At 44.6% G+C, this 25,369-nt stretch overlaps 1 protein-coding gene across 1 annotated transcript in view; it reads left to right on the top strand.

Annotated features, from left to right (window-relative positions):
- The window catches only part of RB1 (RB transcriptional corepressor 1), a 1,321,361-nt gene that overhangs the window by 1,049,891 nt on the left and 246,101 nt on the right, over positions 1-25,369 (top strand). The window contains exon 18 of the mRNA XM_086934987.1: positions 15,052-15,170. Coding sequence (XP_086791113.1) covers positions 15,052-15,170 — 119 coding nt within the window. The remainder of the gene's footprint in view (positions 1-15,051; positions 15,171-25,369) is intronic.

Raw genomic sequence — 25,369 nt, 5'->3', positions numbered from 1 at the left:
GGCATTCAAATTGATCCAATTGTTTACGAATCCCGCTGAGCAGTTTCTGCCAATTAGATTCTACCGTGGTCGAGGACGAGGGGCTAATCAACACTCCTAAGTATGTAACCTCAGTAAGGGCCCGAGTTTAAAAAAAGCTTTATATTGATACATAATATCTGAGTCTTAGCAGTGTTTAATTTATACCCAGATACCGAGCCATATATCGTCGCTAGGTGTTCAATCTCAGGCATAGCCAAAGACGACCTTGGAGAGAGCACGGCAACATCATCGGCGTACGCTAATACCCGATATTGTTGATGTTGTATCCTAACTTGGGGGATCCGCGGGCTCTTCTCCATCATTTTTAAAAATGGATCTATGTAGAGGGCGAATAACAGCGGGGAGCAATGGCACCCTTGCCTGGTCCCTCTCTGTATTGGTACCACTGCTGATTGTAGCCCCATTACATAGATACGTGCCTTGGGTTGTTGATACAGCGCCTGGATAGATTTTATAAATTTTGGCCCGAACCCTTGAAGTTTCATCAAATCCCATAAGAAGGCCCACGACACTTGGTCGAAGGCCTTCTCAGCATCCAACAGTATAAGGCTCAATGGGATTCCCAAGCCATTTGCATAATCTATTAAAGTGATCACTCGATTAACATGGTCAGTTGTACCCCGCTTGGGGATGAACCCATGCTGATATTTAGAAACCAGTGGGGATATCACCTCTGAGAGCCTTGTGGCCAGTATTTTCGAATAAATTTTCCCATCAGTATTTAGTAACTAAATAGGCCGGTATGAAGCTGGTTGCTCCGCCGGTTTCCCCTTCTTTCTAAAGAAGACTATACTGGCCTCATCCCACGTTTTAGGATGATTCCCAATCTGAGCCATCCTGAATGTGACTAACATGTCATGTTTCAAAACTTGAAAAAAAGATTTGTATATCTCCAACGGAAGCTTGTCAGGGCCCGCTGCCTTACCTGCTGGAAGTGCATTAATTGCTGCTTCAAGTTCAGACATCGTTATTGGAGCCTCCAATTTATCTGCGATTTCCTGATCTAAGTTTTGCTCACATATTTGTCCAAGCAAAGATAGAGCAAACTATTACTGGAGTAGGCCATGTTGCTAGCTCAGCATTAAGGTGTTCTAGAACCATGGTCTGTCTCATCAAAGTTAGATCCATATATGGAGCATACCGTGCACTTAAAGGTTCCTATGATGCATTCTGTAATGGTAGGTGGGCAATTACAGAATGCATCATAGGAACCTTTAAGTGCACGGTATGCTCCATATATGGATCTAACTTTGATGAGACCATGGTTCTAGAACACCTTAATGCTGAGCTAGCAACATGGCCTACTCCAGTAATAGTTTGCGGAGACTTAAATATCAATCTCCAACCTGGTTCATTAGGTAACGATAAATATGTGTATGCTGGTAGGAAGCCTAAAGTATATAGAGCACTACAAGCACTCGTTACCTCACATGGGTTGGTTGATGCCTGGTCTCATCTCAGAAGTGGCAACCCGGGATATACTTTTTACTCGGCACCACACCAAAAATTGGTGCGCCTCGATTATTTCTTAGCGCCACAGAGCTTACTTCATGATGCACAAATGCAAGTGTATCCTCGAGCCACGTCTGATCATGGTCCTGTAGTCTTGTCTATTCAGATATTCTGTCCTCCTAGCAACCCTCGAGAATTTACCTTCGACCGCAAGCTGCTGTTGGACACAAAATTTCAAGAGTATATGAGAGAGTGGGTTGTAGAGTTCTTCAATCATAATAGAGGGAGTACCGAGAGGGGGATAGTCTGGGATACGTTCAAAGCGGCTTTCAGGGGGGAGGTGCTCAGTTTTGGGTTGCACGCACAAAAACAATTACGTCATACGCTGCAGGAGCTATATAGTGATTTAGGAAAGGCCGAAGAGCGACTGGTTCAAGATATATGTTGTAGTAGAGATATTCAAGATTCTGCAGCAGTGGTGGCCCGTTGTAAGGCAAAGGTAAATTATCACTGGAGTAAGGAGGCGGCAAAAATCTATGAGACTAAGCGCCAACTGTTATATGAATATGGGGAGGCAACTGGCAGGTGTCTGGCCCAGAGAATGAGAACAAGGGAAGTCGCACAGCGAATTAAAAGTATTAAAAACGAAACTGGACAGATTGTAGAAACCGAGATAGGAATTCTGGAAGTTTTTAGACAATTCTATGTTCGTTTATATAATATTGAAGAGTATGACAGTAGTAAAGCTCTATCTTTGCTTGGACAAATATGACTTCCCCCTGATTTATAACGTGATTTCAAGCAGGGAGCAGTGAGTACTTAGGTTAGAGAACAAATGTGAAGTCTCAAAGCACAGAGCTATCAAACACGCATAGTTATTGACTTCCTTGAACCCTCTTCATCTCGCTCACAAGTGCTTTAGGGGTCTCATATGATGCACTTACGTTTTACTGAGTATTCTTAGCAGTTATTTGATTATGTGAAGGGTGATCTAATGTGCTTCATAGGATCCAAACGAGAGTATTTTAACAGCGAACATTCAAGGAAGCTCAATTAAGAGGATATGTTTGCAATATGTCACTGAGTCGAGCGTTTCTCTGTGAGCAGACTAAAGAACCACTGGATAAAATACTCACTCCAATTTATTGCATTGCTTTATTTATTTATAAAGTTTTTTATATATATATAGCTCAGAGCGCTTTAACATTTACATAGTTGTTCTAGCAGTAACAGATAAGGCAATTCTTTCTTCTTTCTTTCAAAGCTGAGTATAAGGCAGAACGTGATCCTTTTGAGCAACTTATTCCTGCCTCCCAACTTCTTACCCCTAATACCAATCACTGCTAAATTCTGAAAACTGTCTAGGACGATCAAGGCTTAACTTTTTGGGAGGTTTTCCATCACACATTTAATATGGAGCTGCTAATGAATATTATTCCCGCTCCAGATTCTGATGCGGAAATATTCTAGCCACGTGCCGAGACTTGGCCATTTTTATTAGGTCTGCCAGCTACGGTGCGTATACTGCATGCCCTCTCACTTGCAAAAGGTATTGTATACAACAAGCATTTACAATGCAATGGTTTCGCCTTTGTTAAAGTTAGAGCTATTGGCATTGCTCTTGACATTATTTTTATTTATGTATTTTTTAACATAAATAAATGGCATTGTCATTTACAATGCCACTAGCTTTATCTCTCGCAAATGACACACACAGAGCCCCCCCCACACACACAGCCACACAAAGCTCCCCACACACACAGCCGCACAAAGCTCCCCACACACACAGCCGCACAAAGCTCCCCACACACACAGCCACACAAAGCTCCCCACACACACAGCCACACAAAGCTCCCCACACACACAGCCACACAAACCTCCCCACACACACAGCCACACAGAGCCCTCCACACACACCCACATGGCACAAGCAGGCAACAGGGGCACACTGAGGCACAAGCAGGCAACAGGGGCACACGGACGCACAAGCAGGCAACAGGGGCACACTGAGGCACAAGCAGGCAACAGGGGCACACGGAGGCACAAGCAGGCAACAGGGGCACACGGAGGCACAAGCAGGCAACAGGGGCACAAGCAGGCAACAAGGGCACACGGAGGCACAAGCAGGCAACAGGGGCACACGGAGGCACAAGCAGGCAACAGGGGCGCACAAGCAGGCAACAGGGGCACGAAAACTGAGGCACAAGCAGGCGACAGGGGCACACGGAGGCACAAGCAGGCAACAGGGGCACACGGAGGCACAAGCAGGCAACAGGGGCGCACAAGCAGGCAACAGGGGCACGAAAACTGAGGCACAAACAGGCGACAGGGGCACACGGAGGCACAAGCAGGCAACAGGGGCACACGGAGGCACAAGCAGGCAACAGGGTCAGGAAAACAAGCACAAGCAGGCAAAAGGGTCACAAGCAGGAATTGTAATTTAGACGGGGCTGAAGTGGAGAACGGTCAGTAGGGAAGTAGTGTGGCTGGTGCAGTGGTACCAAGTGGTACCAATTATTCTGCAATTGACACTTGCTTTATTCCCACCTTTCTGTTTACAGACTACACTCCGAGCTACTGTAGTGGCAGTATCCTCTGAGCTCGTGTCGCAGAGCTGCCAGGTGGCGCAATGTATATTCAAGAGCACGTATGGGCCCCTATGTATAATATAGTCTCGGCGTGAAAGCAGCAAAATACAAAAAATATGTATGATTACAGCTTTACAGATGAACAGCAGTAAAGATGCATGATTAGAAATAGTGAGTTTAAACTACTAGTGTGAACTTTTTGGGTGTGTTCCTGCCTAATCAAATATATGAAGAATGCTACCTTTTTTTACTGGATCTGTACTATAAATGTATTAAAATGTGTTTTATTGGAATACAAATAGCTTAATTAAATCCCTCCTTCAGAAACAAAAAGAGTAGCTTTGGGTTCAAAAAGAAGGTTGTGTGCTAAAGGTCACACTGTGTGACAGAGCTTGGGTATAGTAGTCGTTTTACAAAGTGCACTTAAGCCGAAGCTGGTTTAGCATTTACTGTATTTTTGTAGGGACCTTGTATGTAGGAGACCTGTTTGTACCTTAGTAAATATGGGCCAAAGCTTTAACGACTCACTCATCGAAACAGTTTGCTAATCCTGCCACTATTTAATTAAATTCCAGAAAAAATATGTAATGCGTTTTTAAAGACCACTTGCTGATGGCAGCTGCGTCCTTTGCCATGGTGGTCCCCTGTCATGCTCCATAAATGGCACATGCCATCCAGGTTACTTTGGAGGGTGGCACAGGGGCACAGCGTGGCGATCTCTTTCACGCAGAGGGACGGTTTCAAGACCTCAACAAAGAGAGGCATTCGCCCCTCCATGCCCCCTGCCCCCTGCGGGGGGCGTGTCACAACTAGCAGGCCTGGCGTGCACCAAGCACATCTGTCACTTGTGAGGAAATAAATGGCTCTCCGTGTGGCCAATGGGCTGGCAGTGACTCAGGAGGTCAGCCAACCATGGCAGCCCACCAGCACCTGCCGCCATTTACGCGACACCCCGGCCAGCACGCACAAAGCCAGGCCGCACTCTCTGAACCCGGATCACCAAGGGGTGACCTAAGGCACACAAAACATCCCCCCCAAGGAAGGTTGGCATTTGGAACCCTCCACCCAGCCTTTGTTACAGCGTGGCCCTACACCAATGTCTGCCAAAAAACACCTGCATTACCATAATGTCTGTGCGGGTTCAATGTGCTAAATTACATTAACGCATCTCTCTCCTGCATACATACACAGAACCGTCTGCTTCAGAAACGTGTTTCTAAAACTCCCGTCAAAGTTTTATCTCTCTACTTTGGTTTCCAGTTGATTTTCCCATACTACAAACGGGCTGCGTTAAACCTCTTTACTTCAGGTGTGGATCTTGTGTACAATATGTGATCTCTTTACTCGCTCTCTGATTAACCTGTAGCAGTTAGAATCAAGGAAAGGCGAACTCCCTGTTTCATCCTTCCGAGGTCGATACCCCAACCATCATGCAAACGGGTGATAGTAACACCTGTTATGTACAGCGCCTATTGGTGGCAAAAAGTGCAACATTAAGCGCTGTAAATAATATTTCATGCTGGCTCCTACTCAGCCCCCAGGTGCCTTCCGTCAACCTCAAAAATTGAGCCCCATCAGGACCACGGATCACCTCTTTCCTAAAGATGCTTTGCACAGCTGTGCACAGGAAGGCTCAAACAACAGGCAGAATTTTTGGCTGTCTTCCTTGGAGGAGTCTTCTTTGGGGAACAGAGTAAATAAAAGACCATGGCGGGGATATTAACCTTGTCTTAAAACATAAAAAATTAGCCTGGTCTTAAAACATAGCCCGAGTCCAGTGCCCCTGGGCGCTGCCCCCAACTGCTGCTCTATGAAAGAGGACAATGCTCCTCTGCCTTCAGCCTTTGCAATGAAAGTCTGACGCGAACGTCCAAGATTCAACGTGGCAGCGCTGTTTTGCCTCAGATATAACTGGCGCCAACGGCCCCTCTGGCACGGCCCGACAGCCCCACCTGGCTGCAGCCACCTCAGTGTTTTTAATCACCAAGGGCATCAGCTGGCGATAGGTCTCAGAACCCCCGCCTGCCACGTGCACCCGTTTGTCCTTCACGAAACCTGCGCGCGCCACCTCAGTGCTGCGGCCTCCAGAGCTGCACAGGAACCCGGAAGAGAGGCCCCGCAGCGGGGACTCCTGGTGTTGATCCTGGGTGTGCTCTAAATGTGCTTCCGCCTCAAGACCGAGACACATACTAGATTGTGACATCGCACATTCACGGACCCGTGACTATTTCCCATAGTACAGCTCTACCATCCCTCAGAACTAATTATACATAAACTGCGATAGTAACTGGAAATATTGATTTATGCTAGAACGCTTCTTGAAGTTACTAAGGATATACGAACATAAAGTCGTATCTTTTCATAAAATGAATAACTCTGCTTGGACAATATTTTATTGTGAGACACAAGTGCTGCACGAATTAAGCATTAACAACCTCCCCCCCCCCCCATGACTCCTTACCTAAATGAGAACCCATCCTATACCAGCCAAAAACTCCAGGTCCCAGATTGCATGAATTAAAAAAAAAGATAAAATGCCTAAGGTTGTAAAGGTCTGCTGGCAAGGTGCAGTAAGTCCCAGGGAAGCTTGAAGGTGTCCGGAGAGGTGCAAGAAAGTCAGCGGCCACACATCCCAGCAGGGGCGTAGCTAGAGCTTGTGGCGCCCGGGGCTATCCTTCAGATTGACGCCCCCCCCTGGGGGGTACTGGGGAAAAAGGACGGCGAGCACCTGAAAGAGGTTCGAGAGACACGTAGTATTGCCGCTAATAGTTACCTCGATCACGCAAGTTACATGCACATACATGAAACGGTCCAGGTCTAGACAGCCCCCGTCCCCAAAATAGTTCCACCCCCGCCAGCTAAGGAAAAGCAGAAGGAAACCCAAAACTTAAATCAGTTCAACCTACCCTGTTTGTGACCTCTCACTCATAACATCACAGCTTGTGCACGACCCTTGTCCCCTATCTGCCCAGTCCATGACCTCAGCAATGTCTGCAGACCGGTCCACCACACTGGGTTTGACCACAATTCCCCTGGCAGCACCTTCAGGATACTACAGGGGAGTCCAATGCACCTGATCACTAGACTAACTTGAATTCTGCAGTTGGGTCAGTACCAGGCCACATGAGGGGGGAAGAGGGTTAGGAGGGGCAGTAAGTTAAAAACAAAGCTGGAAGTACAAAATATGTTTATTCTGTCCCAAGTTTAACCTTCCCCTTCAGGTAACAGCATATAAAATAAAGGCACACTGTATGTTTAAAGATAAATCCAAGTTAAAGTAATAGGTAGAGGATGACCTAGTGTGAGGAATGCACACTTCCACACAATATTCATTTGCACACTCACATAGATCATACATTTATGAACATACGCAGGGCTCAGTTATTCATAGGCATTAGTGGACTGAAGTAGTAATAAGTCTAAATGGCCGACGGAGCGGGCAACACCGACCATTAAAGACACGCTCCAGTCTTTAACAAGAGAGTGGGTCTTTAATGGCCAGGAGAGCCCACTACGGAGGGCTCTAAGGCTATTACAACATTCCGCCAAAACAAAGGCTTCTCAGAGTCCGAGGTGGTTTAAATCCCCTCGGGCTTCGAGAGGCCTTTGTTCACAGAAACAGCTTTGAAATGAAAAAAACTTTGGAATGTTGCTCTGCTGGCTTCGCCAAGCCAGTAGAAACTTGGAGCACTCCATTTTCTTTAATGGAGCGCTCAACAGTTCAATGTTCTAATAAGCCTTAATTACCCGAGGCTGAAATAAACACCCGTAAACCAGGCAATAAGGAGAATCAGTAGCTCTAGGCTGTAACACACCTAGGGGCTCCAGGCAGTAATGAATATCATTTGCCCCAAGCAGTAATATGAATAAGTATTGGACATTTACAGTAATAAACATCAGTGGTCCCAATAATGCGATTCGTAAGTTCCAGGCTGTAACACAACTCAGTGCTCCCATGCATTAACAAACACCAGTGACCCCAGGCAGCAATGAGAATCAATAGTTCCAGGCTACAACAAACCATGGTATTCCCAGGCAGTAACGTACATAAATGACCCTAGGCAGCAATGAGAATCAATAGTTCTAGGCTGTAAGAAACCTTGGTGTACCCTGGCAGTAACGTACATCAATGACCCCAAGCAGCAATGAGAATCAATGGTTCCAGGCCATAACAAACCTTAGTGCCTCCAGACAGGCAGTGCTTGGAATTAATGGTGCGCCACTTTGAAGGAATGCACTGTGTGCCATACGCCTTCGTCCTGTACCCTAAGAAGAGGTAGGCTTTTTCTAGGTGAGTTTTGCCAGTCTGCTCTGTGTGTCAACCTGAGTCCCTGCCCTGTGTATAGCACTTGGGGTTTGAGGCACCCCTGCTGCATCAGCTAGGCTTTGAGCCATAAGCTGATTGAGGTTTACCTGACAGGCGTTCGTCTTCCCTTTGGAAGCCTTCAAGAGAATGTAAGGGGCTTGAGACGCAAACCCTGCATCTCGTGCCTGGCAGGAGTGGGATTCTGGGCCCTTCAAAGATGTTATAGTTTCTGCTCAGGTTGTCAGCCCTGATTGCTTTCCCACTTCCTTCCTCGCTCCAGGGGGGTATTTGTACAGCAGTAGGCATTATCCATGCATTTAAAAAAGTACATGCACAATGTTCATGTCACCAGCTTCCCACTTTTGCTCAACTTGCAGCATCTCTCACCACATATTTTGCCATTTGGATTACTAGGCCTTCTCTGATCACCTCCTTTCTTGGTGTAGATGCACACACCACTGTATGATCCCTCTGGGCAGGTCAGTGCTGTGTAGCTGCCACCAACTGGACCACCTGTCACACACATCATCCGAGCAGGACCCTGCATCTTCTCTCTGCCTCCCCACAGTCCCACTTTCTAGCCTAATAGAAGCCATGAAACACAAGAGTGACCCTGCCAAGTAATTTATAATCTGACATCTAATTACAATGTTATTGTGCACATCTGCCTCTCACACATCCTCCCCTCCATCACACTGATAGATGCTGCACGCCAAGACCAAGTAAGAGGCCTCTCTGGTCTGTCACACACAACACCAAACACCTGCCACACAGAACCACAACAAATATACAACTCAGCCAACCAAGCACCCCCCACAGTGCAGTGCGCTGTCCATTCAAAGATATGCTACGGTACCCAGCAAGGGGGTAGGAAGCGCTATAGAAATGCTACAATACACTACAATAAAATGGGTCTTTACAGAGTCTTTATTGTCACTAGGTGCACATTTTTGTCAAACATCTCAAATATGTAAATACGTATTACATATAGACTTCCTGCCGGAAGCAGGCATGCCCATTCCGCTGCCCATAAAGACACACATGGCTGAAACCATGTGACAACATGCGACAGGTGCACGCCCACCTCACTTTCTAATACTTCCTATTCTGTCACTTAATGCGGCTGCAACACGTGTAAGACTTTTTAACCACATGGCTGCTGGGCGTTTTCCCCCCCCTGTGCTGGAAAATGCCATTTTAGTGGCACCATGACGAGCTCAGCTCGTCATCAGCACACGACACCCGTGGGTGATGACGAGCTGAGCTCGTCATCAGCATCGAAAGGGTTAAAGCTTCCTGCTCAATACATAGTCCTGTTTCTGTTTTTCATTTAGATGCAATTTCTCTAGAGTACATACACAAATAATATACACTGGAATATACCGAATGATCAATGTATTAGTTTCTCTATAGGTGGTTATGCATGGTTCATACACCAACCATGTGAGGATGACCATATATTGTTATCGTGCTACAGATGATATCAAGAGATACAATTAGTTGTAACTAGCGAGTTTAGAAAACATGATTAAAAATATGGACATAAACAGACACTGTGAGACAATAATTGTATAGGATTTTGAAAGTACATTAAATTACACAAAAAGTGATATTAGAAATGTATTTATTTTTCTTTTTCAAAAAATGATTTATTCTTTTAATATTTAATGCAATAAAAAGATTTAGTTCGTATGAAACCTCTGTGTTATGTTATCTTTTTTTAGTTCTCACAGTAGGTAATCACTTTCACATTTCATTTGAATCATATAACCTGTTATACAAACACAATCTATTTTATGTCATAATGTTTGAACATGCAAAACTCGGCCACAAGCCTTCATCAGGAAGCCATGCTGATTTGATCTTAGTGTAACCAAAACTAGGCTGGATGTGAACTCCCTGGCTGGTAAACAGATACTGGACCCTTATTTTCGAGAATGCTCGGGTGGGCAGACAGGATAAAGATAAAGACAGTTTGTCTCATGTTATGTAGATGCTATGTGCCCCTTAGCTTTCTCGAACAATTCTGTGTGTCGCACCCTATCTATTGATTGATGCAGCCGCAATATGTAGGTCTGGTAGGTTTCCTAAATACGACAGTCTTTAGAGTAGCGTGCGTCTTCTTCTTGAATTACAGATGCTCGAAACTTTAAAGACAGAGGGCTCGAAATCGAATTCAATCAAGAGATAGGATACAATTACCTGCCTCACTCTACGAGCGGCAATTCAGCACGGCTAGGCCTCCTCGTGGCCACACTGACTCCTGGGGCAAACCATGCCGCCCGGGCATGATTAATAGGTTCAGCAGCAAAGCTGCACACCGGTGTGCCCTTGGCTGCGAGGCAGCTGTGATCCTTGGGGTTGGCTCAGGGGTCCGGTCAAACGAACACATTTTTTTTAAATGATTCTTCGGTGTGAGCGAGGCGCGCTCATTTCTGCGGCCTGCCACAACTTCTTCATCGCAGCAAGCAGGAAGTCACGTGACGCGCTGCTGTGCAGCGCTCGCACTTCAGACGGCGGCCGTGGTAGTGGCGGCCAGTTGTTGTGGCGGCCTTTATCATTTATATGAGGACACGACACTCACTGACAGTACATAAATGATAAGGGCGCTGCAATGGGGTACTGCTGCGGCCGCCGCCCTCGGAATAGTGCCGCCTGGGGCGGACCGCCCCCACCGCACCCCCCTAGCTACGCCGGTGCATCCCAGGACTTCGAGGGGCAGGAGGTGGGCAGCGGAGCGGCAGCCAAGAACCCGGTGCGGATGAGGGACTTTGCCGCGCTTCGCGGTGCCTTGGACGGGTGAAATCCCGACTCCCTGCCAAGTCTCACGCTTCCCGCGTGAGACGCGATCGGCCCGGTCGGGTCTTGTAGAGCGGATGGCCCCCCTGGTCTACAGGACCCACTCGGGGGGGAACCACCGACCTCAGGGCTATCCAGGGGGAGGGAAGGCCCAAGGACCCAGCGCCGCCTCAGTCACGCGGGCGGGGGCTTCGTTTGCAGCCTGCTGGACCCGACCGCTAAAGGATTCCAGCGGGAGGGGCTGGAGCGCTCTCGCAGCGCGGAGCTGCAGGCAGGCAGAGAGACACAGAGCGGTGCGAGTCAGCGGGAAGGGGCGGCTCGCACCGCGGGGGATATCAACAATACCTTGGCACTTGCAGGCAGGCTGGCAACCCCAAAACCAAGGGGGGAAACAAACGTTGCGGGCCCCGAGCCCGATGATAGTCTCGGTGGCGGCTTTTCTCCGGGGACAGATGCGACACGGGACAGGAGAGACGTAGAAGTGCCGGCAATGCCGGACCAGACACGGGGGCGTTCCCGGCGTCGCGTGACGTCGGCAAAAGCCAAAGAATGTCGGGAACGCCCCCGTGTCTGGTCCGGCATTGACGGACAGGCCCCTCGTCCAATGGCAAGGCTCCGTTTACGGAGCCAGCCAATCAAGGACGAGGGCCGAACAAAAGCCACACTACAGTTCTCAACAGGATTTCGCCTGCGCGGAAAAGCTGCGCAGAGCGCAGCTTCCGCTAGGCGAAACCTAAAAAGGGGCTTGCAGCCCGCCCATTGCTTAGCAATGGCTGGCTTTGTCACTCTTATAAGCTTCCTTTAATTGGCCAGCACATGCTGTCTTAATTTCTTCCTCTTTTGGCTGGGGCATGAACCAGTACTGATTGCTTAAGCTTGATTCCTTTCCTTACGCTGATCATGCTGTGATTGATGTGCTACTTGTATTGTTTCTTCTTCTCTGTTGTCCCTGTTGAACCTCTTGCCATTTGTAGCTAACTTTTACTATGCCACACACACTTGAAAGAAGCCCTTCTCTCCTTTGAAATGTATGTTTATTGTGACGACCGATGTTATCTGCTTTTATTGTGATAACATATGTTATCCGCCTGCAAATATATTTTCTTGGACGTGGAAATGAGTTCAAATGTTGTCTTTATTATATGGTAGCATTTTTTGGCAAATTACATTTTTTTTCTTTTTCACGCATGAAAAGATTAAGTGATTTGCTCAGACTCACGGAGGTTTTGGGCTGAGAGCTAGCAAACATTGGCAAAACCGATGGGTCTCGCTATTGAGACTTATGTATCTGCCTTTACCTTTTGTTATTGTCATACAGGATGGGCATTGCCTACTTTGTCAACGATTTGTAGTCATATTGTATTGCAGCGTGGCTGCAGTGCAGCATGGATAGAAATAAGAATAAACAAGCATTAAAAATGCAATAGGTCTCGCCTTTGATTAAGTTAAAGCCATTTGTTTTGCTATATAATTCCATTAGCAAAGCAAACGGCTTTAACTTAATCTAAGGCGAGACCTATTGCATTTTCAGTGATTGTTTTGTTGTTGTATAATTCACAATGCCATAGGTATTAACATCCTCAAAGACGTGTGTGCTGTTTCACACACTCATTACTTTTGATTCATTCACTGATAGATAAATTGTGCAGCACTTACAAAGTTGGCTTTTTCTATTCAGGGGTCCATTGTATTATTTCAAGTTTCTGTGATACAGCCTGGTATTGACCATTTATATTTAAACCCCGCTTCACTATGATCTGACGTTGGTTGATTTTGGCTTCTCAGATTGGCCTTATTTGCTGGTATTATTTGCATCAGTGAAGTGTGTGTAGCCTTTGGAATTCTGCTTCAAACTGCTCTTTTTGAGGATGGGGGATGTATGCTATCTCATCTTCATGACCAGTGGTCTTTGCTGTTCAAGAAAGCTGGTAATCTGTTCACAGCCACAATTTGAGCCTATGGCTGTTAGTATATAATTTGAACTACCATATGTTTTTATTGGTCTGTTTTGTACATATATGTTCAAAGTGCGGGAACTTGATTAGTTAAGTCAGGTAGACTTGGAAATGCTATTCAACTCAGACTGAGGCTACTCAAGGCTCTTGGCAGTTGTGGGGGCCAAGAGAAGATCCTAATAATGCCTCTCACATACATGACCTGTTGGGTAGTTAGGCTTCCTGTCATTTTACGTATTTGTTTACAGTACATGTTCAACCATACTTAGGGAGGCCGTATAGATAGCTTGAAATTCTCGTTCTTCTAAATGCTTTGTTTTTATTTGTGCGCTTTTGCAAAGCAGGAGGATTCTCTTAAGAGAAGTCTAGTTTAAACCCCTCCCTCCCAACCCATGTCTGTGTCTTCTATCCTTACTGTAGGCTGTTGTCTTCCAATCAGTAGTGCAGGCTGATGTCTTCCAATCAGTAGTGCAGGCTGATGTTTTCTAGTCTTCTCCTTCACAAAGGTGAGGGCATAGAAGGAACAATTGTCTCCCGTGCTAACAAAGTCTGATCAGAGGCTGTGAGATTCTGAAACTCGTATAATTGTTGTGCTAAACTTTTTTACCTATTTTGGTTTTCTCGATTGTGGAAATTTGAAGAGGGTGTGAATTTAGTGGCGTTCCAGTAACCATCATCCCCATCACATACCTTATTGTGCAGGCTGGTGTATGGTAATTGTCCTTTTTTCAACAAACAATAAATCTAAAGTAGTGGGTGAAAGGTCGCGTCTCGCAATTCTCCACTGACCTATCTTCTGTCTGTAGTGGGGTTAGCAATGTGATATTTCCGTCCCCCTTGTGTATGTTATCAGAAGGTCCGTCTGTTTTCACGTGTCTGCGGTTGTCAGCTAGACTTCCTGTTTCACGTGATGCCCTCGTTCTGCCCCGTGTGCGCACATGGTTTTTAGCTCGTGGTCAGTGGTCTCGCTGTTTGTGCAGAATGTTGTTTGGAGTTTTGACCTCTTTGAATGTGTTTTGGATGTTGCATTTCAGCTACACTGTATATTGTGTACCCTTGTTTGTCATTCACACACTTGTGAGGAGATTGAGACTAGTAGCTGCCACTGAGAAGATCATTGAATCATAAGGAAGGGTGGTGTGGTAATGCAACGTCCGCAAAAATATGTTAGTTACTAGGCAGGTCACAGCTTTAAATTTCCACTGCTTGGCTTCTCTCTCAGTCGAGCCATGTTGGTTGAGCCTGAACTCTCCTAAATGGCTCGGTATTGCAGCAGTTTCAATTGAGAGCTGTGCATCTGTGGTATTTTCATAGGTAGAGGAAAGACCAAAATGCAGTGACCAAATCCAAATGAATCCAGGCTACCCTTCACAACCCTTGGTTGAGATATGACATTCTTCAGGGCAGTACAAAGGTAATCTGTGGTTTGGAAGTGGTGCGCCTCTGATAAAAACTGCATGCATTATTCTTTTTTTAAGAGCGTTCATAAAGGATGACGTAACTTGTCAACGTGTGTGTGTATATATATTCATATGTATGCATTATACAGATTTTCTCACTTAAAGAATCATTTCATTCTTAACATTGTCCTCCTCTAACCCACCCACCCTCCCAACCACCACCATGTTAGGTGCACATTGATGTACTTGCTTGGTTTTCTGCACGTTGGGTGTATACTGATTGTGAGCACCACATCATTTTATATAGTCATTGATTCAGTCTACTCTACAGGGATGCCCCTCAAAGCTTAATTAAAATCCTTTTCATATATGTTTGCTCAATATGTAAATTTTCCACATTTGCACAATGTAAATTAAACAAGAATACCAGAAATAAAGCTGCCACTTCATCGTTTGCAAATATGGAATCAAAAAATTGTTTCATGAGTAATGTTTTTTTCTTTCCTTAGGAATCACCAATATTTGAATTAATTAAACAGTCGAGGGAACGAGAAGGACATGTAGATCAACCTGAGCCAACCAGCAGTCTTAACCAACCCCTAGAGCATAATCATACAGCAGCGGATCTGTAAGTAAACTGTTCTAGAAGTGATCAAACAAAGTAACCGTAATCACATGAGTCATTTGGTGTGAGATGAGAGAAGACTGGATTACACAGAGTGGCTTGTTATAGAGCTTCAGAGGTGCATGTCTGTAAAAATGTCATCTCACATAGCTGAACTATTTGGAAGGAGACACATAAGCCTGAAGTGAAGAAACTGCTTGCTTATGTCTTCAGGTATCTTTACACGGTATTGTCATTTAGAACTCTTAGCGATCAAGATATTTGAGTTCCAACATGTTAATGCTAACTTGCCATATTCTTTCAGTTAAGTATGCTTTGATTTGTCGCCCTTTCACCTATCCAAGCAGCCTTATTCAAGTATAAGGTGTTTATAAGGTGTTTATTTGTTCAGTTGTGTCAGCACTTCCATGTATTTGTAGGTAAGCCTGCATAACTGAATAATTTCAAATGTTTGCTCATGCTGCATTTGTCCTCAAACAGTATGCGGGCAGGGATCGCATCATGCTTTCTGCACCATTTTGGGCTCTAAAGTGCTCTCTGCTGCAAGAAAAGAAGCCAGGATGCAGATCAGAACAAGAGATCACATTTCGGGAAGTATCTAGAGGCCTCTTTAGAAGCACACAAGGATTCCCTTTTTCTCCAACACCTAGACTCCCAGATTCATAATATCATATTTTCAAATACTGAACCTTAGACCCAGTCTGGCTTCATCCGTCTAAAGATAACCAACGTTATCCTGATTCAAAATACTTCAAACCACAGTCCCAAAAGCAACTTCATCTCAACACCATATCCCCACCCCACAATTCTAAGATACCAGCTTACGTTGGCTAGTAATGGTCAGTCTCATCCCTGTCTTGCTAGCCATGCCTAATTCAAAGGGCCCAGAATAGGCTTGCACAAATGCAAACTCAGCAGAAATAACACCAACTTCCTCAGCCCCTAAACAGACAATATACAAGACAACTGTTCAGTGGAGGATCACAGATCTGATAGCTTAAAATCCAGCGTTGATGCCCTTCAAGGATAATAACACTCTAACATCTAGCAAGTAGAAGCTACAAAGAGGTTTGAAGACACCATCAGAAAAGTAAATGAAACAGCCTGTGAGGGAGTGGCAGTGCTTCCTATGGGCTCCACCATTACGCTATCCTTGCTTTCTTGGTATGTGAGGTGCTCTACTTCATCCCCGGCAGAGTAAAGAAAAACCCAATAAAGTTTATTAAACAATTCTTGCTTTCTAGCCTGTTTATTTTATACAAAGAGGTATTATTCACTCTTGGTATAGTAAACAAAAATGGCAACCTATTTCGGGTCCAGCAGCAGCCTGCTGCAATTGGTGAAACTGATGGTTGGTGGAGTTGCTTGAAGGCCCCTGCACCAGCCATCAGAAAGATTGTCCAGGGGTGGTGAAATCGTAGCTCTGGCCTCAGGACCCTGGTACGCCTCAGTGCCTCTCCCATCTGTAACATGTTAAAACGTCACTGCTAAAGGAAGACATGGGTGTGCCGCAGGCTTAAGGTTTTCAGTGCCCATAGCTACACTCCAGTCAGCCTGCCACCCCACCTTCGTCACAGAATTGGGAAAGGAAGGGGTGAAAGAGAATATTGAAACCTGGTACCTGCGACTGAGTCAGAGTGAGAATGAATGTGAATGGGTGAGGAAAAATGTCAGTGAGTGTAATTGAGTGTTACTGTGTGTGAGGCTCAGTTAATCAGAGTTAGACTGAGTGTGTCAGAGTCTGGGTGTGTCAGAATGAGTGAGACTGGTAGGGTCAAAGTGAATAAGAGAAAGACTAAGTGATTCAGAGTGACTGAGACTAATTGAGTCAATGATTGAGAATAAGTGATACTAAGTGAGTTAATGATTACGAATTAGTGGACTGAGTGAGACTGGGTGAGACCAAGTTGAAACTGAGTGAGTCAGAGTGGGAATGAATGAGACTGAGTCAGTCAGAGTGGGTGAGTCAGAATTAGAGAGATTAAGTTCGAATTAGTTCGATAGAGTGAGAGTAAGTGAATCGGAGTGATACTGAGTGAGAATTAGTGAGACTAGGGTCAAAGTCTCTGTTGAGACTGAGTGAGACAGAATAAGTGGGACTGAGTTGAGACTCGGTGAGTCAGAGGGAGAATGAGTATGAATGAGTGAAACTAGGGATAAATGCGACTGAGGGAGACTCAGCTAGACTGACTGAGATTGATTGAGTCTGAATTAGTGGGCCTTAGTGAGACTGAGATTGAGTGTATTGAATGAGCGAGTTAAAGCGATACTGCGTGAGACTAAGTGAGTTAGAATGAGACAGAGTGAGTAAGACGTAAGATTGAGTGAAACAGAATGAGTGGGACTTTTGAAGTAACCAGCTACCACTATTGTGAGCAGAAGGTCAGAAAAGCAGAGACACCTATCTAAACTTTTTTGAAGTAATTAAACAGCAGGATGGTCTCTGGAGCGGAAAATCTCTTAAACGATAGCATGAGAAGAGATACTGAAAAGAAGCGTATTTGGTGCAGAAAGGGGTGAGCAAGCAACATATGAACTGCCTTTCTATGTTGACAGAATTGGGGCAGTTCCAGAGGGGGAAGGAGCCACTGAGACCCAGTTAGACCGACTAAAATAGAGACCACACTTTCCTGGTCCTATTGCCCATTAACCTACCTGTGTTGCTCTTGCCAGTAAGTTGGGTAGGAATAGTGGCACAGGCATACTAAATACCTCATGAGTCTTTCGAAAAAACAGTGTTCTGATTTAGATAGATCCACGTAAAGAGGCATCAACACCATCATAGTTTTTCCCAACATCGCATGTGACTACATAACAGAGCCTATAGTTTTTACATATATCTTAGTATATGCTGTTTATTTGTGATAAAAGATTCTGTTTCCCTCATTACAAGGAATTTAGTGGGCCCAACCCGTCTGGATGACAATATTTGCATTTGTCTGCTCTGTATTAAAAAAATATATAAGCAGTTTTACCCCTAGTAGTTATCTCACGAATAGCAAATATAGCCAATGGTATAGTCAACAATTCTTGGTATATCTGCTCATCACAATTTCACGTGTCTGATAACTTACAAATACATTTTTCAGTATCACATGACAGAACCCATTCCGAATTGTCTTTATTTGGCATCTGTTTATTCTTCGAGTTCATGTTAAAAGATTGAGATACATTGAAGAGGAAATGCACATGGTTCTGTTTTATTTGTCTAAATTAAGAGGCCCTAAGTACAATGCAAACTTCCGTTGAATTCGACAATAAAGAGCAAGCGTTCTTCCTCTTCTCCAAGGGCTCTCTCCCTTCCACTCAGAATTCCATATTGGCAACGTGTGCCATCCCTCTTCACTATCCTGATACAGAAGTGCTTCATAAAACGTATTTAGTATTGTCCTGCATGTGAATCTTGTTTTTTTACATCACCCAACAGTTATCATAGGCATTTTTAAAGGGAAGACCGCGAACGCTCATTAGTGTTTGTCCAGCGGAAAAGTATGAATGACCACCCGCTAAATATGTAGTAGGTCAAAACCAAACCCAGGAGCATATCCATGATGAGAATCCGTTAGCAGCTTTGTGTCACACCATACTTTTTAAATATAACATCCTTTTTGTTGCAATCTGCACAATCAAAAATAGTTTCATGATGGTATGCCTTTTTATGGATTCAGAGCCACCTTGTGATGCTGGTGAATAGTTGATCTGTAGCGCGTAGAGATTTGCCCAGGCGAGCCGTGACTGAGCCAGGGTGTCGTGGTACTCGCTCCCAAGCCATGTCACTGCTGGGCCTGGCCCTCTGAGATTGTTCTCAACGACCATCCGGTCCTCAGCCCGAGATAGAACAATGCGTCCCAAAAAAATTCCACTGCTCCTCTGTGTGAGATGTGACCAAATGAGGAAAGGATGATGCCACATGGACTTTACACCAGCGTGACATTACAGTACTACAGGTAAAGCAAGCAGTCAAGTGAATCTACTTAATTGTGATCAGTCACAGGCACCCCTTGAATGAGGTGGTGACTGTCACTTCTTCGGAGCAGCGTTGAGGGGAAGGCAGGCGACTAGCTATGCAGTAACCGTTGCTTTACTGAGCAGTATGGAAGGATCCCCCCAATACCACGCATAGGCTCATGAGGCTATCAGATTGAGAATAATAAGTTCTCTACAACGCCAATTGGGCGCAACTGAACTCACCTATACATATAATACTGTTAGGTACATTACACATTTTTTAATTGTTTATTAACACTTTAACATTTTCATGTGAGTAAGGTGAGGATAATGTGCATATCCTTGTCCTGAAGAAGGAGCCCTTGCGCTCCGAAACATGTTGACACTCTAAAGCGGTTGTAATACCCTAACTCGTAGTCCTGAAGAAGGAGCCCTTGCGCTCCGAAACATGTTGACACTCTAAAGCGGTTGTAATACCCTAACTCGTATTTCTACAACCACACTTTGCACTTTTTAATAATACCAGCCGAGGACATAATAAATTATTTTTTCCTACGTGCCAGGTATTTTTTAAGTAAACTCACTTTTTTCACCTCACTTCACTCACACTTTCCCTTAGAACACACTCCCTCACATAGTTCACTACTAAGTGCTCCTACGTAGTCGTGAGTCGCAGCACGCCGCATCCCGTAGAGGGGTGCGAAGGCCCCGATGATGAAGCATGACACCAAGGGGCCTGTTGGTGTGTGAGGGGCATTTAAACAACACTGTGTGCTCCCCATCACTTTAGGGACCACCACCACTTTATGAGTGGATTCCACTTTGTTTAATCAGGCTGTCACCTGGTGTCAGGTGCCTTGCCATCTCAGTTTGGTTGGTCCAAATGTGCAGATGTGGCAGCAGATGGGGAACATCCTTTACAACGCAACTTTTACCACGCAGTGCCTTTACGACGCAACTTTTACAACGCAAACCATTACAACGCATTGCGCTGGGGGGCGCTCTAGGATAGGGAATAGGTTTAATGTACTATCCAACACCTTCCCTACTATCCACGGGGACTGGAGTTGGAATAGTAAATTAAACTATTCACTATCCAGCGCCCCAAAGCACTATGCGTTGTAAAGGCATGCGTTGTAAAAACCGCGTTGTAAAGGCTTGCGTGGTAAAAGCATGCATTGTAACGTCATACATCCGCAGCAGAGCCATGGGACAGGCCTGACCTGTTGAACAAGCGCTATCACCAGACTAGAGAGGCAGGACAGACTTTAAACATGACCCCATAAAGGAAGGATTTAAATATCAACAATAATTCAGCCAATAAATAGCAATCCGCAGGGGCCTTTGTAGAAAGGATTGTTACATTGTATTACACTAGCGGTCAGCCATTCTCTGTGCAACAAAATCAGACTAGAAGAACATTGGTGCAAATAAATGTTTATTGTAAAATGGGCTCCAGAATACACTTGTCTTAATGTGCATTGCCCATCTCCCCAAAAATGTTGTGCCAGGTGATAAGTGGATAGGAAGATGGGATTGTGCAAACGAGTGGAGCGGTGAAACAATCATTGGGAGTTTGGATCCTTTTCTGTTCCACCAAAACGGTAATTATATAAGCTACTAATGGTTCCTCTTGCTGAGATTACAGGAGCCCCCACACTTAGTGCTGATTAGGTTCAGTATTAGTAAGCAAATAATCAAATATACATTGATGAGCTTTGGTAAGTGTGCTTGGGTAAACGAATGTATTCTAGCAAGTAGTCTTAGCAGGCACACTGGTGGAGGAGGATAATGGTAATTGAGAGAAGCATGACTGCTCAGTGGTCAGTTCGACCTTTGGTCATATAAGAGTTCTAACAAGAAGGCAGTAAGGTGGTGAAAAGAATGCACAGTGTCAGAAGTGAAACATTTACTCTCACAAAACAGTGAACTCAAACAGGCTAGTGGCTGACCCAAAGAATGGCCCTTTGAAGAGCAGAATCAATCAGATAAATGTTCTAACGTAGAGGCTTATCACGTAGGGGACATGGCGAAGGTGGCCTCATGGCGGATGCACTCTGTCATGCTCCAATTCCTTCACCTATAAAATCCTGCATCGCCCTTTACTGCAAGTATTTGTCACTCACTAATCATACTATGCTTCCATTTGCTGATTTATGCTATTACCTGGGAGCCCTTCTTGCTTGCCCTTGCTGTCTATGCCTTGCAGAGGCCCTTAACAACAACAAAAGTTCCAGGCACCAGATAGGCCGAGAAGTAACCTCACTTCTGTATTCATACTGAACCGGTGCGCAAACCTTCAGGCCTGGATTTTCGAGGGGGCTTGTGGAGGATAGGGAGAGGTGAACCAAGCTCAGGTAATAATGAAGCAGCTGTGGCGTGGCAGTGGGTCCGAGTCAGAGGCCTTTAAAATGAGCGGGCCTAGCCATAAGAGATCCTCGGCCTTACCCTTCTTGTGTGAAGGCCTAAAGGAAGAACTTTTGGGATCCAGAGGCTGGGCCCTGAAAAAGAAAGTAAGTGGGTGAGTTTGTGTGCCCTGGCTTTGAGTGAGCCTGCCAGGTGATGCACGACCAGGAACATTTGCATTTTGCACTCCAGCTAAGTCCCGAGGAGAAGAGCCTCCTGGCACAGGGTCCATGACCACTGTTCCCACTAATGTGCGCGCGCATGATGGTCACCCGGAGCGCGCGGTGTCCTGGTTTTAGAGCGCACACTGTGAGACTTCACTACAAGACCGTTCGTGCTGCCGCTTTTTAAACGCGAGCGGCGCGAAATCCAGGCGTGAAGCAGAGGAAGAGACATGGTGCTTGCAGGCCGCAAAGCCCATTGTGCTTAAATGGCTTCTGCTTCAGCCCCCCACACCCCGTTTCGTGTCAGCCCTGCTGAGACAGCTTCCCAGGCACACAATAGCCGCACTGAGTACTTCACCGGTCTTTAAAAGACCATTTGCATGTCAATGAGCTTTGTTATTTTTTCGCCCCTGCATCTCCACACTTCCTACTGCCTACTGGGATTAAGAGGACTCTCGAGTACCTGGGCATTTACGCTTCAGTTCTGCTCTGGAGCATGAGGAGTCTCTGGCGTTGAGATACTTTTGGGAACAATCACGACCTTTCTGATACAGTCCAGGGATTACGGCATAGCTCTCTCAGTGCCATTCCTTGTCCTGGAGCAGTCTGTTCACGATCAAATGCGAATGAAGGATTCTGTGTGTGTGTGTCAAGTATGAAAAACCCTAGGTGTAATCTTTGTGGTAGGTGTTAGTTTTGTGGAAGGCCTTGAAGAAGAACCTGTATTTTGGACTCCTCTTCCCATTGGTCCCTGGCCCTCATCCGCAGTCTGAGAAAGTCACTTCTACTTCCTTGATGTCTTATTTGGATGGAGGCTCAGGAAAGCCTCAGCACTTAGTCCTAAAACGCACCTATGGTGCCTTTTGGTCTTCTTGCATCAAAAAGCTTCACAAGATGAGCAGGCAGACTCGTCATGGTCACGTGGGTGGCAAAGGTCACAGACAAAGTCGGTTCAACAAGAGAAATTTACTATTGCAGTTGTGTCAAAATATAAATGACGCTGTCCATACCGTCCACATACAAGTCATTCTCATATGACCGGATCCAAGGCTTCTTGATCCTATTACGCTCTAGGGTGGACAGAAGTCGTATGGGGGTCTATAGAGTGAAGCAGCTGGGGTTCGCTCAAACACCTCGATTTGAACTCATTTATCCACTTCCTCGATGCCATGAGGATCGCCTTGAAACCAAAACTGCCCTTTCAAATAAAAAGAACTTGCAACATCCAAACCGAAAACTAGATAGCAGGATCGTGCCCAGCAAGAAATGTATCTCGGCACATGCTGCAAACGTAAGTCTTACTGTGCCAATTTTCCAGAATCTAGCCATGTGTCTCAGTTGAATGAAAGGACGCGGAACGACCAGAACCGTTAAATACCAAAATAACTCGCCTTCTGAAAATGCAGAGAAACCTACTGATTATGAATGCGTTATAAAAAAATAAAAATAAAAAAACAGTAAATGGGTCGGGGTACTTGATGATTGAGATGGAGTGGTCCCCTCTTCAGGTACACGTGGATATGCTATTCTTGATTTCCTTATGTAGCCTTGAAGTCACTGCTATGTGCTTTTCTCCCTATTCTGATAATGTAGCTCTGAATGGTGCTGTTTGTTGTTACATCCAAAACTCAATAAAATTGGTTGACAAAAAAAAAAAAGAACCAGAAGAATGTTGGCATCTTCCTTTCCTCCTGGTTGCAGTGATATTACTACTTCTTGACGCACCATGCCTTTACCATTAGGGCGTCACTACACTACCCTTGTATTGCGTAAGACTCCATCCAAGAAGGAGAAAGAAAACAAAATAATCAATCAATTCTTTCTGCGATTTTCACTACTGCTAACATAATCAATTTTACAAACTAAGATTTAAGAAACTTTAATCCATAAAAAAAATTACTATCACGTTTGTTAAATAATATTTTAAGCTATTAGCAAAATTGTTTCACAGCAACAGAAACAGTTTTTTAGTGTAGTTCAATTGCCTTCTAGATGTAAACCAGGAGCAAAGACTAAGCACAGTGCACCACATATCTGAGAGTGTGAAAATCAAACTTGAAGTGAAGAATTAAAACTCAGAGCTACTTTCGGTTTTAAAAATAAAACTGTGCCAAATGAGGAGTAGCTCTGACCCTGCTTAACGTGAGCTTTTGGCACTGATGATTGATAACATATTTTAATGCACTTTGACAGAGCGAATAAGTTTGGCTTACGAATAGAGTGAAGTCACAGAGGGGCCTGGCACAACACAGACACAACACGCACAAACAAAGATCCCCAAGCACAAAGAGATAAAGATGCAAGCAGACAAATGGACATCTAGGCATACCAAGAAATATGTGCATCAGAGCAAACAGACAACACATATGCACCTACAGACAACAGTACAAAGGCACACATACAATCTCACATACAGGAAGAGGAATGCACAACTGTGTGAGTGGATGGATACGTGTGCAACTGTGAATGCACACATGATTTAATGTATACACATGGGTGCATGAATGGATTAACAAATATACATTTGTTGTTTGACTTGTATTTTGGCTTACAACGGATTGGATTTGTTTTACTGTAATGCGATTTTGTAATTGTTTGGTGTTGTAAGAGCAGAGAACAAAGATGCTGGCACTTTTTCTGTGGTTTACGTTTTACTACGATATATGCTTAAGGAGCAGGTTCTAAACTTCAGTCTCCTTTAAGAACATTCAGCAGTGAAAATATCAAACAAAACATTTGAATGGGACAAGAGAATACATAAGTATTCACTACACGCCTTTACGGAAAGCAACTCTATAACACATTTAGGCAATTAAAAAATGTGTGCCCCTATCCTGGTATCTGTGAAGAAACAACCCTTTTTTAATCATAGATCAATGGCATCTAGAGTATGCACATAATGCCTTATTAGCGAAGCACCGACCACAAAACGTATAATAATTATATAGAACAACCCTCAGACACTTATAGTGACACATGCAGAAAAGTAGCACAGGAAGGGAGACCAAAAAAGCTCATTCGATAATTCTTGTTCCTGTTTAGACACTAGAGTAGTGCACAGTGACAGAAAATAAACCTGATTGGCTCATAAAAGAGCAAGGTCCACTTAGGGAGGCAATTTTCTCAACTGTCATAACCCTGCTTTGACTTTAGCTTTTGTTTTATTCTTAAAACACCAAGACTGACGAGCTCTGCTCAAACTTCATGTTTTTGCTCTCACTACGTACACTTGAGATTTTCAGCTGGTCATAAACTTCTCACTAAAAGATACTTTTTCATGTGCTACTTCTGAGGCTATCCCTTTAACCTTAAAAACATGTTCCCTCTAATGTAGTACTTATATAAAACACACACACAAACACACTCAACAACTCAAATTTTTTGTAGATACATAAAAGCCTTGTTCAAGAATAATGTGTTAAGAGCTGCAAGATACCCCAGTGTAGGACATTGCCCAGAGAGTTAAGCAAATGCAGCGGAAAAAACCTCTAAATGCTGGGCTCCACCTCAACCAGCACTCACTATAGCTTATCATGGGCTACAACAGAGGAGTGCGAAACAAATAATTAGAAGGAATAGTCAATAATAAAAATTAACAAGCATTCTTCTTTGAATACACAGTTTAAATAGTTACTCAGGTATTTTTTGTTTTAAGGGAAAATAACGAAGTTCAATGTGTGGTTA

Source organism: Lissotriton vulgaris, chromosome 8 (genome assembly GCF_964263255.1).
Source record: "Lissotriton vulgaris chromosome 8, aLisVul1.2, whole genome shotgun sequence".
NCBI classification, from domain to species: Eukaryota; Metazoa; Chordata; class Amphibia; order Caudata; family Salamandridae; genus Lissotriton; species Lissotriton vulgaris.
This window is presented reverse-complemented; position numbering and strand designations above follow the sequence as displayed.